This window comes from Elephas maximus, chromosome 11 (genome assembly GCF_024166365.1).
Source record: "Elephas maximus indicus isolate mEleMax1 chromosome 11, mEleMax1 primary haplotype, whole genome shotgun sequence".
NCBI classification, from domain to species: domain Eukaryota; kingdom Metazoa; phylum Chordata; class Mammalia; order Proboscidea; family Elephantidae; genus Elephas; species Elephas maximus.
This window is the reverse complement of record NC_064829.1, coordinates 95,426,587-95,443,578: the sequence shown is the minus strand read 5'-3', so window position 1 is coordinate 95,443,578 and position 16,992 is coordinate 95,426,587. Positions and strand designations below refer to the sequence as shown.

The 16,992-nt window shown below is 43.8% G+C and overlaps 2 protein-coding genes across 3 annotated transcripts in view; both read left to right on the top strand.

The window, feature by feature from the left end:
• Nucleotides 1–10,295, top strand: part of LOC126086054 (zinc finger protein 613-like) — a 29,463-nt gene extending 19,168 nt beyond the window's left edge. Inside the window, exon 5 of the mRNA XM_049902090.1 lies at nucleotides 3,236–10,295. Coding sequence (XP_049758047.1) covers nucleotides 3,236–4,848 — 1,613 coding nt within the window. The 3' untranslated portion in view covers nucleotides 4,849–10,295. The remainder of the gene's footprint in view (nucleotides 1–3,235) is intronic.
• Nucleotides 1–16,992, top strand: part of LOC126086044 (zinc finger protein 350-like) — a 60,611-nt gene that overhangs the window by 19,168 nt on the left and 24,451 nt on the right. The window lies entirely within an intron of this gene.

Sequence of the window (16,992 nt, the reverse complement as noted above, 5' to 3'; positions counted from 1 at the left end):
TGTTCTTCTGGCAGTCCATGGTATATTTAGTATTCTTTGCCAACACCATATTTCAAAGACATTGATCCTTCTTTAGGCTTCCTTATTTAATGCCCAGCTTTCATGTGCATATGAGGCAATTCAGTGGCTTGGTTCAGGCACATCTTAGTCCTCAAAGTAACACCTTTGCTTTTTAACACTTTAGAGAGATCTTTTGTGGCAGATTTGTCCAATGCAATACGTTGTTTAAGTTTCTGACTCCTTCTTTCGTGGGCGTTGACTGTAGATACAACTAAAATGAAATCCATTACTGAAGGCTATAGTCTTTGATCTTCATCAGTAAGTGCTTCAGGACCTTTTCACTTTAAGTAAACAAGGTTGTGTTATCTGCTTATCACAGGTTGTTAATGAGTCTTGGGTTCTTAGTCTCACACTACTTCTAAACTTTCTTTTAGTCTGTTGTAAATACAACTGAAATGACTTCATTCCCTCAGTGGACTTTTCCAATTCCAAAGCTTTAAATGTTATAATGATTAAAACTCCGGGTGTTCATCTTCTGTAAAAATGGCATAGGGGCCGTGTGTGATCTCCTCTAACTGCACAAGGAGGAAGAATCATCAAGATCAATAGCCCAAGGCTGATTCCTAAGAGGTAGAGGTCAGACATGCCCCCTGTCCCCACCATCTTCACCAATTCCGACACCAGTCATACCTCCCACAGCACTCTCTACATCTCTGCTGGGTTCGATAATTCATTGCAGTGGCCACACAGAATTCACAGACAATACTCACCGTTATGGGGTTTATTAGGGAAGTAACAGGTTACAGTTCAGGTTCAGGAATGCTCAGGATGCAGTTCTTCCATCAGGACAGCTTCTTCTTAGCCGTGCTTACAGGCATGGTTCTCTGGCCCTCAGCCTCTGTGCTGCTGCTTAGGCAAGCGTTAACAAAACTGTGTTACCTCTGCTGATAAGTACCCAGAGGCACCGTACTCTTCCAGCAAGCCTGGTGCCCTAAGGCATTCAGCTTTCTTCCTCCATAGGCTGGGAAGCCCACCATGCTGTCTCATGCTGTCATTTCTCTGCCATTGCTTCTCTAGAGCTTTCTCTCTCTCTCTGTCTGACTGGTTCCAGGAGCTTCTTAGCAAAGAGAATCCACTCCTGGCCGTTCTTCCTTTGTGGTTATGGGTTCTTCTCCTTCCCACCTCTGGGATGGCTTAGTTCATGCCCAACAGGATGGAAAAACTGACCAGTCCCTTTGGTAGGCCACAGTTATCCTATTTGTGCAGTCCCACCCATTCCCGTGGTTGGGAGTTGCAAGACCATGGCTATAAAGGGCACTCAAAAACAACTTATTGCACCACATCTTGTTTTAATGTACATGTTCTCTGCACATGATCATATTCTCTTCTCTGTCCTTAAATCATAGTTAAATACAGCAGTGTGATGGATCACTTTTATATGCCTTTCTCACCGTGATTTTCTAAGTCTCACCAAATGATTGGGTGGGACTGTGCAAATAAGGTGTTTGTGGCCCACCAAGGGGATTGGACAGCCGGCTAATAATGGAAATAAGGAGCATGAAACCTTTGTGGGGTTGGGCCATGGAAATAAGATGTAAGGAACCCTAACAAGATGATTGCTAGTTTTTCCATACCACTAGGCTTAAAAAAGAGCCAGTCTTAGAGCAGAAGGATACCTACTACCACCATGAAAGAAGATCTGGGAGTGGGCCAGGTCCTTTGAACTGGGATCCCTCCACTGATAACCTGCTAGACCCAGGAGACAGAGATCTGTAACACTGGAGATGGCACAAAATGATGAGAAGCAGTGGCAAGTGCAGCAGAGACCCACTAGTAGCAGAACCATGAAACCACCAAGAGACAATGTGATAGGCTTCCTGGCCCACAGAGCTAGGTAACTGAGCACCTTCGGGCAAGAAGCTTGCTGGAGAAGTGGGGTGTCTCTGGGCACTTGGCAGATCTAGGCTCCTTGACGCACAGAGTGAGAGAGCTGAGTGCCTTCAGCTGAGGCTTATTGGTGGAGTATGGTGTCTTTGGGCACTTATCAGTGGAGCTAAAGAACTGTGTAACATTAGCCTGAGCAAGGCAGATGCCAGACCAGGCCAAGTGGCCAAGGGCCAGGAAGAAGCCTGTCTGTGGGCATGGATGAGAAGCTATCCTGATCAAAGAACTGTATCCTGAGTTTCCTAATCCTGAATTGTAACCTGTTACTTCTTTAAAAAAAAAACAAACCCATAACTGTCAGTATTGTCTGTAAGTTCTCTGTGGCCACTGCAGTGAATTAGCGAACCCAGCAGAAATGTAGAGAGTGCTGTGGGAGGGACAACAGGTGTTAGAATTGGTGAAAAGACTGGAGAGGAGTTATGTCTGACCTCTGCCTGACAGGAATCATCCTTGGGCTGAGGCTGATTCTCTTTCCCCCTTGTGAAGTTAGAGAAGATCAGATGACCCCATGTTACCATTTTTACAAATAGTAAACTTTTCCATGCTGTTACTTCCATTCAAGATTTACCCGTCTTTTAGACTTCTTCATATCTGCACTAACCCACTGCCGTCAAGTCGATTCCTACACTAATCTGCACTAGGATATGTAATAACCATCTTGAAGTTGATATGCTTCAGGATGTACTCTGGAACATTCTATACATCAATGATATTCCTTACCTCATTAAAAGATGCTAGTACCCCCTGTCTCAAGAGAAATACTTAGTAGCAACCCTTTGTTCCTCACTTTTTTATCCCATGCTGGCAACAAATGAACTCATCAGTGAGCCTTCTCTTTGTTCAAAATGTATCCTCATTTCTTCCACCCCTTGCTAGCCCTCTCCTAAAAACTACTTTTCACAGTCTGCAGCTACTTTCTTTATGGCTTTCCTTGCTTTTTTTTTTTTTTTTTTGAGTAGTTTGCCAAACTAGAATGTAGGCTCTGTAAACAAAAGGGTTATGTTTGTGAATTCCCAGTACCTTTACTATGTATGTGTGAAAATTGTGTTCTACCAAATGTAACATTCTGCATCCTTTGCATACTGTACTTGGTGAATGGTTGACTTGCAGTGAGGATTTGGAGTGTGGACGAATCTGCCCTATCAGTGTGCAAGGAACATTAAGCGTGGTGTTTTCTTTACACTTCTATCAGAGGGCTGTCACTAAAGATCACCTTACATCAATGCATTTCTTTAAATGGCTTCATTCTAAATAAAGAATATGGAAGTTTCATTGTCCTCTTCTCTCCTAGAAATCCGGGAAGTTGATAATCATCTGCTTGGGCGTTCACTAAAAGAAAGAAGGGTGGACAGAATGGAACAGTGCTGTGAATATAATGCATTGGAAAAGATTGGTCATCGGCACAAAAATCATTTTCCTTTAAGGGAAAATCATGCTATGTTTGACTTACATGGAAAAGGTATGAAATCCAATTTGACTTTACCAGCAGTCAACCAGAGCAAAAGTGATGAAATAAAGAATTCTGCTGAGCTTAATCGAGATGAGAAAGCCTTTTTCCATGCTGACCAGGAGCAATTTTATACTAAAATGAAAATCCCTGAGAGTCAAAAATCCAACATCAAAAAGTCTCAACTCACTAAGCATCAGAAAACTCACAAAATAGAGAAATCGCATGTATGTAGTGAATGTGGGAAATCCTTCTTCAGGAAGTCTTTCCTCACTGATCACCAGATCATTCATACAGGAGAGAAACCTTATAGTTGCAATCTATGTGGGGAAACCTTCTTTAAAAAGTTCAAGCTCAGTAAACATTATCACACAACTCATAAAGGACAAAAACCGTTTAAATGTACAGATTGTGGCAAAGCCTATTTCCATAAATCAAAACTCAGTAATCATCAGAAAACTCATAGGGCAGAGAAACCCTATATATGCCATGAATGTGGAAAAGGCTTCATCCAGAAGACACATCTCACTATTCATCAACGAACTCATACTGAAGAGAAACCCTATATATGCAGTGAATGTGGAAAAGGCTTCATCCAGAACAGACATCTAATTATTCATCAGCGAACTCATACTGGAGAGAAACCCTATGCGTGCAGTGAATGTGGTAAAGGCTTCAACCAAAAGGGACATCTCGTTATTCATCAGAGAACTCATACTGGAGAAAAACCTTATGCGTGTGGTGAATGTGGTAAAAACTTCAGCCATAAGGGAAATCTCATTATTCATCAGCGGATTCATACTGGAGAGAAACCTTATGTATGTGGTGAGTGTGGTAAAGGCTTCAGCCAGAAGTCATGCCTCATAGCACATCAGAGGTTTCACACAGGAAAGATGCCCTTTTCATGCAGTGAATGTGGAAAATCTTATTCCCAGAATGCAACTCTCATTAGACATCGGAAAATTCACACAGGAGAGAAACCCTTTCAATGCAGTGAATGTTCAAAAGCTTTCAAAACAAAGCGAGAGCTCATTGTACATCAAAGATCTCATACAGGAGAGACACCATATTGCTGCAGTGAGTGTGGACAAACTTTTGCCTATACCTCTTCCTTTTATTCACATAAAAGAAAACACAAAAGAGAGAAAGGTGTAGATTCGATCAAGTTGGAAGGCTCTTCCACAGCAAGTCACAGCTCATCACATACCAGTGATCTCATGCAGGTGAAAAGCCCAGTTAATACAGTGACGCTGCAGATGCCTTCTGTGGCCGCTGAGACATCAGTAAACATCAGTGGGCTCCTAACTAATAGGAGCATAGTCCTTGTGGGACAGCCTGTTTCTAGATGTGAACCCTCAGGACGTAACAGGGAATTTGTACAGCAGAGGAACCTTCCGAATGCAGTGAATTTGGTGGTGCCTTCAGTTGTCAATTACGTCTTATTTTATGTCACATAAAACCCATGGGATAAACTCAGATACATACATTAGGGATGAGGATTGAACACAAATTTCTACCTCATTGTATGGCTACAAAGTGTACCCCAAAGGAAATCATATGAGTGCAGAGACTGGGAAGGCCTGATGCTATCATGCTATGTGAATATGTGCTTTGACACTGAGACATAATCTGATGGTAACACACATATTCATCAACTGGTCTATTGTGCCAGTTAAACAAATGAAAATCTGAGTTAGTCTCTGTGGAGGAAAGAATTTTTTAAAACTCAAAAGATCACTGGTGTCTCAAATGTTGCTATAAATGAATAACCAAGTAGGAGCTGGTCGTTGGGAAAGCGGCAATACTGAATTGGTGGGATATGGGGCACATATATATGAATTCAGTTTCTCTATATCAGTGTGTAACCAAAAACTATATTGTCTACCATACATAATATAACTTTATGTTATACAGATGGACCTATGAAACAATGGTCTTACATGGAGTCTGTTCATTAATAAACCACATAACTCTAAGTATAGTCTGTCAGTTCTGTGTGGACATTGCAGTGATTTATCAAACCCAGCAAAAAAGAGTGTCCTGTGGGAGGTCAGCTAGTGTCTAAATTGGTAATAGTTGGAGAGTGAAGGTATGTCTTACCTCCACCTCACTGGAATCAGCTTTGGGCTGTTGGTGATTCGCTTTCCTCCTGAAGTTAGAGGACATCAGTTGCTACTAGTACTAGAACTTTAAAGTTGGTATCAGAAGTGTGATTTGTCGCAATGGCTCCTGATTCATGGAAACATGGGGCTTTGGAAGAGAAAAGAAGAACAGGCATGGCATGAGAAAATTTTGATTCTGGGGTGGTTATTTTCATTTTTGCTATATGTAATGCCTAAAATACAAGTAAGAGATGGTATGCTGAAGCAGTGGATAGGAAAGCTACACCTGGAATGGCTTGGAGTGAAAGCCCAGCAGGTTAACCAAGATGATTGGTAGGGGGTCAGGGTATTCTTATTCAACTCAGCCAGAGACCTAAATCCATATGCTTATCAGTGGGTAAGATAGATGCTGGAGAACGGAAGATGAAACTGCAGTGTTTAAAAAGGTTATGTGTTTATTTTAATGTACTATATTTGTCTGACTGAAGGAGTGTTTTCCTTACCTGGTGTAAAACAGACCTGAATGTATGATAGAAATGAATATTGGGTATGGTTTAAAAAAAAAAAAAGTGTGTAACTCCACCCCTCAGGAAATACTTGATTGGATATGCTAAAAGTTGTAAATAGTAAATGGGGATTATGTTAAAAGCCTTTGAGATTAGGAGATTTGCATTTGAGACACAATAATATTGAACTTTGAGGGTACCAGGATGATTAAAGTCTTGATGGACCAAAGAGCTACTTGTTGAATGAACAGTAAAAGAATGTTCATGTGGGGCACAGCCCTATGGAGTCTGAACGGTGTGTTCAATAGGATATATCAGTGACCATAAGAAGACCTCACTTTAAGGACTGGAAATTAATGGAAGCTGATAAGTAGGTAGCTTGGTATGCTCACTTGTGCCAGCTCCAGAGGAAGTCTTTTTCTCTCTGTCAGCTCTGGGGGAAAGTCCTCGTCATCAGTTTTCCCCTGGTCTAGGAGCTACTCAGTGTAGGGACCCCAGGTCCAAAGGACGTGCTCCCTCCTGGTTCTTCATTCTTGATGATAGGAGGTCCCCCTGTCTCTCTGCTCCCTTCTCTCTTTTATATCTCAGAACAGATTGACTCAACATATAACCAGTCTTGTAGATTGAGTCCTTCCTCATTAACCTTACTGCCTCCAGTCCAGCCTCATTAACATCATAGAGATAGGATTTACAACACATAAGAAAATCACATCAGATGACAAAATGGTGGGCTATTATGCAACACTGGGAATCATGGCCTAGCCAAGTTGACACATTTTTGGAGGACAAAGTTCAATCCATGACATTCCATCGTTTGGCCTCCCAAAATTCATGTCCTTGCCACATGTAAAACACATTCACCCGATCATATTATAGCAAAAGTGTTAAATTAACTCCAAATCCAAAATCTAAAAATTCCTCTTCATCTGAAATCTATAATACAAGTTACCTGCTACCAATGTACAATGGTGGAACAAACACAAGCTAGACATTTTCATTATAAATGAGAGAAATTGGACGGAAAGAAGGGATAACAGGCACCAAGCAAGTCAGCAGAACACATTATATTACGTTTTCAAGTCTTGAAAAGAATCCTCTGTTCTCTGAGAGCATTTAGCCAATGGCCCTGTCCTCCAGGCTCTAGGTGTTGGCCACACTGTCCTGAATCTGGGTGGATGCCCCTTAGTCCTGGGCTTCAGATGCACATTCCAGCCCACTGGAATAGCAACTCTGCTCCCTTGGATTTGGGTGGCCCCGTTTGCCTAGTCCTTCTGCGTGGCGGCCCTACCCCTCAGCCCTGGCAGGCCCCATTCTTCTAGCCCTTGGGGATGGCAGCCCCAACCCCACAGCCTTGGGTGCTGGATCTGGCCCCATCTTGCTGGCACTCGTAAAAGGTAGCCCCACGCTCCAGAAACAAGTTGGTGAGGATATGGCCCTGAAACGTAGGAGGTGTGGCTTCACCATTTGAAACCCAGAGGCCATGTCTCCACCCTTTGAGATCCCAGAAATCATGGCCTGCCTCTTTGACACTGAGGCAGCTTTGCTTCCTGTGCTACTTTGTCTTCACCTTCTGCTTTCTGGTTCCTTGGCCTCTGCCCCTTGGGTCTCGCTTCCCAAATCTGCCCTGCTGGAGCAAGTGTTCCAAAACCATTTAGCTGTACTGATAAGTGCTTCAGGGCACCCCACTCTGCCAGTAAACGTAAGCCAGAAGGCACACAGCTCTCTTGCTCCGTGGGTTGGCAAACCTTGCCCCACCATTAAGTGCCCAGATGCACCCCACTCTGCCAGGAAGCCCCCTGTGCAGAGGCACTCAGCTCTCTCTTGCAACTCAATGGGTAGGCTCCAGTGCTGCCTCTCGCTGGTCTCCTGGTTCTGCTGCTGCTTCTCACCATCTGCACCATCTCCAGTGTAACAGCTCTCCTCATTTCCTTCTGAGTCCTCACCAGAATTGTCTTTGATGTCCATAATTCCAACAACAGTCTCTTCAAGGCACTTTTTAAATTCTAGCCTCTCTTCATTCACAGTTTCAAAACAGCTTCCACACTGTAGGTATCTTAGAGCAGCACCCTACTCTGTCGGTACCAAATTCTGTCTCGGTTATCTAGTTGCTATAATAGAAATACCACAAGTGGGAGGCTTTAACGAACAGATTTATTTTCTCACAATCTACTAGGCTGGAAGTCCAGATTCAGAGTGCCAGCTCCAGGGGAAGGCTTTCTCTCTCTTTTAGCTGTGCAGGAAGGTCTTTGTCATCAATCTTCCCAGGGTCTAGGAGCTTCTCAGCACAGGAACCCCAGGTCCAAAGGACGCATTCCCTCCTGGTTCTCATTCTTGGTGATAGGAGGTCCCTGTGTCTCTCTGCTTGCTTCTCTATTTTATATCTCAAAAGAGATTGACACAAGATACAACTTAGTCTTGTTGGTTGAGTCCTGTCTTATTAACATAACTGGCTCAATCTGACTTCATTAACATCATAGAGGTAGGATTTACAACACATAGGAAAACCACCTTAAATGACAAAATGGTGGACAATAACACAACACTGGGAATCATGGCCTAGCCAAGTTGACACACATTTTGGGGGGACACAATTCAATCCATGACAGTGGGGGAAGATGCCGATAGGATTATTTGATTCAGCTGTGAATGTTGATTGTTAGCAGTGTTAATTGTGATTATAAAAACTTAATTGTAGAAGTTGTAACTGCTATGCTGATAACTCTTTAAACTTAGAGCAAAGGCATAAACTTTTCTCAGTTAAATTTTATCAAAGGCCAGAAAGGGTGAAATGAAACATCTAATGGAGAACCTGACCAGAACGGACAGATACCGGCAGCAGACATGAGTGGCTGAGACCTGAGTGACCTTACCCTGAAGACTCTGCCCTACTGAAGGACTAGTTACTAATGATTGTTTTGGGCTGGTAAAATAATTGGATTAACTTGAAGTTAATCCTTCAAGTATGAAAGGGTCAATGGCTAGAATAGCCAGGGGTGGCCCGTGGTGCAGTGAATTACTTAATATGGCTCTTGTAGCCAAAATCATTGTAATTCTTAACAAATGACTGCGTGGGACTATGCAACAAGGTGCATGTGGCCCACCAATGGACTGACTACCTTGCTATTAATGTAAATAAGGTGCATGGAACCCTAATGAGGGAATTGGTCAGTTTTGCCATTCTGCTAGGCTTAGAAGAGAGCCAGCCTCAGAGCAAGGGGTGGATCTCTCCACCACGATGAAAGATCCAGCAGTGGAACGCATCCTCTGGACACAGATCACTGTGTTGAGAAACTTCTCGACCCAAGAGACAGAAAGACTCGTAACACCAGAGGTGATGAAAGATGGCAAGAAGAAGCATCAGAGAAGCGAATACGCCAGAGGCACAAGAACCAAGAGGCTGGCAGGAGATGGCACGATGGGCTTCCAAGCGCACAGGGTGAGAAACCTGAGCACCTTCAGCCAAGGCTAACTGGTGGAGTGGAGTGCCTTCTGGCACTTATCAGCACAGCTAAAAGAACTTTGTACCACTTGCTTAAGCAGTGCAGAGCCCGGACCAAGGGGCTGAGGCGCCAAGGGGACTAGTGGATGCCAGGTCTAAAGGTTGAGGACCACAGAAAGGCATGCCTGCATGCACGGCTGAGAAGCCGTCCTGACTGAAGAACTGTATCCTGAGTTGTTTCTGATCTTGAATTGCAACATGCTACTTCACTAATAAACCCTGTGTTGTCTGTGAGTTCTCTGTGGCCATTGCAATTAATTATGAAACCCAGCAGAAGAGTAGAGAGTGCCGTGTGAGGCATGACTGGTGTGTGTCTTTGATTGAATTATGTCCACCAAAAAATGTGTGCATCAAATTGGCTGGCCCATGATTCCCAGTATTGCGTGGTCATCCTCCATTTTGAGATTGTAATTTTATGTTAAAGAAGATTAGAGTGGAATTGTAACATCTTTACTAAGGTCACATCACAGATCCAATGTAAAGGGAGTTTCTCTGGGGTGTGGCCTGTATCACCTTTTATCTTATAACGGTGTAAAACCCAATATTCACTTATGTTATAAGAGATAAAAGGAAAGGGAAGCAAGCAGAGAGTTGGGAACTTCATACCACCGAGAAAGCAGTGTCGGGAGCAGAGCACATCCTGTGGACCTGGTGTTCCTGTGCAGAGAATCTCCAAGTATTGGGGGGAGATTGATGAGAAGGCTGACAGAGAGAGAGCCTTCCCCTGGGGCTGATGCCCTGAATTTGGACTTTTAGCCTTCTTTACTGTGAAAAAATAAATTTCTCTTTGTTAAAGCCATCCACTTGTGGTATTTGTGTTATAGCAGCACGAGATGACTAAGACAGTGTCAGAATCGGTGAAAAGGTTGGAAGGTGGAAGTGTGTCTGACATAAACCTTGAGCAATTGCAATGAGTCTGCTTCTGCGCCAACTGCAAAAATGGTGTGCTAGAGGCGTCTGATCTGTTCTGACTTTACAGGGGAGAAGGAGAATCATCAACAGCTCAAGGCTGATGCCTATGAGGGAGAGGTCAAGCATACCCCTCAGATATGCCCTGCTCAGACAAAAGTTACGAAGTTCTTTAGCTCCATCGATAAGTGCCCAGAGACACCCAGACCACCAGGAAATTCCTGCCTGAAGGAACTCAGCACACTTGCTCTGTGGGTCAGTCCTGCTTCGCTTTGTGTCACTTTCCTGGTTCTTCTGCTGCCGTTTCTGCTTCTCACTGTCTTTCACCATCTCCAGTGTTACAGCTTCTCACTCTCCATCTCCCGTGTTTAGGAGTTTCTCAATGCAGTGACCCTGGGATCAAAGGATTGCTCTCCTCATGTCTCTTCTTCTGGGTGGTAGTGAGGTTCACCCTGTGATCTGGGATTGGCTCTCTTTTAAGCCTAGCAGATGGAAAAAGAACCAATCCCCTCCTTAGAGTATCATACACCATATCTGCATGGCCCCACCTTCACAAGTGTCCCATGCACGTTATTTGCATTATTAACAAGTTGTCCAATCCTCTTGGTGGGCCACAAGCCCTTTTTTGCGTAGTCCCACCCAATCATTTCCTGGTAATTCCAAGACTATGGCTAGAAAAGCAATCTATCACACCTCATTGGGTTATTACAAATAATGCTGCTTCAAAAATATTGGTACATGTCTAATGCTTGAAATGAACACTCAGTATAAGAGGAGATAAACCTCAGACTTAAATTGTTATTTCAAAGTGTATGTATAACTTCAACCTAATGGATGATGCCAAAGTGTTTTCTAAAGTGGTTGTACAGCTTTACAGTTCCTCCAGCAGAATAGTTTTCAGTTTATAGTTAGTGCATTATATGGCATGTTTAAAATATGTTCTCAGAGCCTAATGTAAACTTATCTTCTAAAGCATCTTTGATTTGTCATTCTCATTGAGAGTCACACTTGAACACAAATTGATACTTTTGTATGTTGTGAGGTGGGGATCACGCAAATTTTTTCACATGTATATCTGATTTTCAAACATCATTTTTTGAAAAGATGTCTTTTACCCATATCTCTGCAAATTTTGAATCTCAGGTTTTATTGCCTAGGGGTTTATTCTGAGGTGTGCCTCTAAAACCCAATATTCATCTCCATCTTAAATATGTATCTGTATTATATTACTAGGTAGGAGAAACGTTCAATATCCATAGTACATTCACATAAACACGTAACCCTTTTTAAAACATTCCAGTTTTGTCTTCTCCACACCTTCAGTATCTTCCCATTCATATGCATGTGGCCTTGGGTCTCCGGCTGGGTGGAATCAGAAGACCCTGGCCTTCTATCAATAATACTGTTTAACCAGCCTGCTTTGTGCCCCACACCAGATGCAGCTTTTCTCATGTAAGAGACAGCAAAATATCACCTACTTTCCTTTCAACTAGGTAACAATAACAAAATTGACCATCTAACAATCAAAAGCGTCACTTCGCACACCCTTTCATTGTTTCTCTTGCAATGTCCCGTGCTTCCGTGAGTCTAGAGTCATTACAATGAATCCCGCACTTGACAGCAACTGTAAAAATGAATAATTTGGTAGGATCAGCACAAAAGTGATTCCCATTAGCAGAGGTTAAAGATGTCTCGAATGTCCAACTTCTCTAAACTGCTGTACCACTCCATCATCTCTAACATCAACTACTCCTCCTCCCCGCAGTACCCTTTCTCTTGCCTTTGGGTTCCATAATTCACTGTAGTGTCTCACAGAACTCATGAACCTTACTTACAGTTAAGTGGTTTATTAGAGAAGTAACAAGGGTACAACTTGGGATTGGAACCAATATGGAAGTAACAGGAAGGACATCTCAGGATGAAGTTCTTTGATCAGGACAGCTTCTCACCCACTGCTAGTCCCTGCTGAGGTCTTGCTACCACTCACCCTGCTTAGGACCTTCTCAGGCAAGTGTTACAACTGTCTTTTTAAGCCTCACGGGATGGCCAAACTAACCAATCCCCTCATTAGGGTACCACATACTTTATTAGCATGTTCTCATCTGTTCTCTTGGGTGGAAATTACAATACCATAGTGAGAAAGACCACACAAAAGCGATCAATCTCCCTACATCTTTTGTGTGGCCTTTCTTGTCATGCTGTTGTAATTCCCACCCAGTCACTTGGGTGAGACTGCATATAAGGCAATTGTGGCCCACCGAGGGGATTGGTCAGTTTTGTCTTCAAAGAGAGCCAATACCAGGGCACAGAGAGGATCCTACCACCACCAACGAAGAACAACCAGGAGCGGAGAGCATGTCCTTTGGTTCTGGGATCCCAGTGCTGAGAAGCTCCTGGAAACAGGAGACCAAGAGAAAGCGAACAAGCTGTAACCCTGAATATGGTGAGACGTGATGGCAGGCAAGATCAGCAGAAAGCTGCCTAGTGGGCTTTCCAGCCCGAGGAGCAAGAAAGTTCTGTGCCTGGGCTGCCTCTGGGGACTTACTGGCCACAACTAAAATGCGTTTGTAACACTTGCCTGAGCAGGATAGAGGCCTAGGGCCAGGGAGAGGTGTGCCTGCCAGCACAACTGAAAAGAGGCTGTCCTGATGGCAGAACTGTATCCTGAGTGTTCCTGAGCGTGAATTGTAGCCTGTTACTTCCCTAATAAACCCTGTAATTATGAGTATTCTCTTTGAGTTCTGTGTGGTCATTGCAATTAATTATCCAACCCAGCAGAGAAGTATAGAGTGCTGCAGAAGGGACAGTTGGTGTCAGAATTGGTAAAGATGGTGGAGAAGGGAAACATGTCTGACCTCCACCTCATAGTTATCAACCTTGGACTGTTGATCTTGATTCTCCTTCCTCGTGAAATTAAAGGAGGTCAGAGACTGCCCCTAGGCCGTTATCACCGCAGGGGAATTGTAAGTTTTTCCATCCCACTAGGCTTAAAATGAGCTAATAATATGCGGAGAGAAAAGGTTCTCACCACCACCAAGAAAGAAGAGTTGGAGTGGAGTGCATTCTTTCGATCGTGTGGTGAGAACATCCTACTTCCAGGAGGCAGTGAGAGACTGCTGTAACACTGGAGATGGTGAGAAGCAGCAGCATAGAAACAACAGAAGTACCCAGAGACCACCAGAAGGCTGGCAGGAGACAACACAGTGGATTCCTGGTGCACAGAGTGAAAAACCTGAGCAGTTTCCAGTGGGAGGCTTGCTGGTGGAGAAGGGTGTCTCCGGACGCTTGGTGGAGTTAGGTTTGCCTAGCCACAGACTAGAGCAGAGCCCATTGGGCTAAGGCTTACTGGTGGGGTTTGGTGGCTCTGGACAGTACCGGCAGAGCTAAAAGGACTCTCTAATACTTTCCCAAGCAGTGTAGTGGCAAGGCCAAGCGGTGGAGGGCCAGAGAGAGACCTGCCTGCATGCATGGCAGAGAAGAGGCCTTCCTGATAGAAGAATTGTATCCTGAGCACTTCTAAACCTGAACTGTAAAATAATACTTCACTAATCCCCCACGTGTCTGTCAGTTTGTTGTACTGTGGGGGCTTTCATGTTGCTGTGGTGCTGCAAGCTGTGCCACCAGAATTCACATACCAGGGTCATCTGTTGTCTTGGTTCTCTAGTCCTGCTCTAAGAGAAATACCACAAGTGGATGGTTTTAACAAAGAAAAATTAATTTTCTTACAGTCTGGTAGGTTACAAGTCCAAATTCAGGGTGTTGGCTCCAGGGGAAGGCTTTCTCTCTCTGTCAGCTCTGGAGGAAGACCCTTCTCCTCAATCTTCTCCTGGTCAAGGAGCTTCTCAGGTGCAGGGACACTGTGTCCAAAGTATGGCATGAGGTCCCCCAACTCTCAGCTTGCTTTCCTTTCCTTTTATCTCTCAGGAGATAAAAGGTGTGCAGGCCACACCCCAGGGAAACTCCCTTTACCTTGGATCAGGGAGGTGACCTGGGTAAGGGTGGTGTTACAATTCTACCCTAATCCTCTCAACATAAAATTACAATCACAAAATGGAGGACAACCACACAATACTGGGAAGCATGGCCTAACCAAGTTGATACACACATTTTTAGGGAGACATAATGCAATCCATGACATTCCACCCCTTGGCCCCCTAGAAATCACATCCTTGCAACATGCAAAACATATTCACTCCATCGTATCATAGCAAAAGTCTTAACTCCGACTCCAAAATCCAAAAATTCCTCTTCATCTGTGAAATCTAGAATACAGATTATCTGCTTCCAATGGTACAATGGCAGAAAAGGCACAAGCTAGACATTTCCATTACAAATGGGAGAAACTGAAAGACAAGAATGCATAACAGGCACCAAGCAAGTCAGTACAACACATTACATTAGCTCTCAAAGCTTTGAAAATAATCTTGGCTGTTCTCTGAGACAATTTAAACAATAACGCTGCCCTCCAGACTCTAGGTATTGGCCACACTCTCCAAATTCTACTTGTAGGCCCCTTCAGCTCTGGGCTTCAGCTCCACCTTCCAGGTTCACTGAAACTGCAACTCTGCTCCCCCAGCTTTAGGCCCACCATTCTCCTAGTCCATCTGAGTGGCAATTCCACCCTTAGAAACACCAGAGGCCATGGCCCCACACTTTGAAACCCCTGAGGTCACGGCCATACCTTTTGAGACTGAGACAGCTGGGCTTCTTGTGTTCCTTGTCTCTTCAGCTACTGTTTCCTGGTTTCTTGGTCTCTTGGCTCCTCAGGCCTCATGCCTGCATCTGCCCTGCTGAGGCAAGTGTTCTAAAGCTCTGTAGCTCCAGCAGTAAGTGCCTGGAGTCACCCCACTCTGCCAGGGAGCCTCCTGTGCACAGGCATTCATCTCTCTCGCTCCCTGGGTCAGCTCCAGCACTGTCTCATGCTGGTCTTCTGGTTCTGCTGCTGCTGGTTCTTTGCTGTTGCCACTTTGCTGTCATTGCAGGTTCTCTGCTCTGCTTGTCCTCTGCCGCTGTCTCAACTCTATCCATTCAGTTTCAAAATTGCTTCCACATTATAGGTATCTGTTACAGCAGCACCCCACTCTCTTAGTACCAAATTCTGTCTTGGTTCTCTAGTGCTGCTGTAACAGAAATACCACAAGTGGATGGCTTTAACAAAGAGATTTATTTCTCACAGTCTAGTAGGTTACAAGTCCAAATTCAGGGTGTTGGCTCCAGGGGAAGGCTTTCTCTCTCTGTCAGCTCTGGGGGAAGATCCTTCTCCTCAATCTTCCCCCAGTCAAGGAGCTTCTCAGGCACAGGGACACCGTGTCCAAAGGATGCGCTCTTCTCCTGGTGCTGCTCCCCTGGTGGTATGAGGTCCCCAACTCTCTGCTTGCTTCCCTTTCCTTTTATCTCTCAAGAGATAAAAGGTGGTGCAGGCCACACCCCAGGGAAACTCCCTTTACCTTGGATCAGGGAGGTGACCTGGGCAAGGGTGGTGTTACAATTCCACCCTAATCCTCTCAACAAAAAACACAATCACAAAATGGAGGACAACCACACAATACTGGGAAGCATGGCCTAACCAATTTGATACACACATTTTGGGGGAGACATAATTCTATCCATGACACTCATGGTGGATAGGTTTCAGCTGAACTTCCAGACTGAGACAGACTGGGAAAAAGGACCCAGCAATCTACTTCTGGAAAGAATTAGCCAGTGAAAATCTTATGAATAGCAGCAGAACACTGTCTGATATAGTGCCAGAAAATGAGCCCCTAAGGTTGGAGGGTACTCAAAATGCAACCAGGGAAGAGCTGCCTTCTCAAAGTAGAGTCGATCTTAATGACATGGGTGGAGTCAAGCTTTCAGGGCCTTCATTTGCTGATATGGCACGACCCAAAATGAGAAGGAACAGCTGGAAATATCCGTTAATATAATCAGAATGTGAAGTATACAAAGTATGAACCTAAGAAAATTGAAAATAGTCAAAAATGAAATGGAACACATAAACATTGATATCCTAGGCATTAGTGAGCTGAAATAAACTGGTAATGATCATTTTGATTCAGACAATCATATGGTCTACTGTGCCAGGAATGACATCTTGAAAAGGAATGGTGCATTCATTGTCAAAAAGAATATTTCAAGATCAATCCTGAAGTACAAAGTGGTAAGTGATAGGATAATATCTATATGCCTACAAGGAAGATGAGTTAATACAACAATTATTCAAATTATGAACCAACCAGTAAAGAGAAAGATGGAGAAATTTAAGATTTTTACCAACTTCTGCAGTCTGAAATTGATCAAACATGCAATCAGGATGCATTGATAATTACTGGTCATTGGAATGTGAAAGAAAGCTAGAAACGAAGAAGGATCGGCAGTTGGAAAATATGGCCTTGGTAATAGAAAGGATGCCAAAGATTGCATGATAGTAATTTGCAAGGACAAGGACATCTTCATAGCAAATACCATTTTTCACCAACATAAACAGCAACTATACACATGGACCTTACCAGATGGAATACACAGAAATCAAATAAACTATATCTCTGGAAAGAGACGATGGAAAGCTCAATATCATCAGTCAGAACA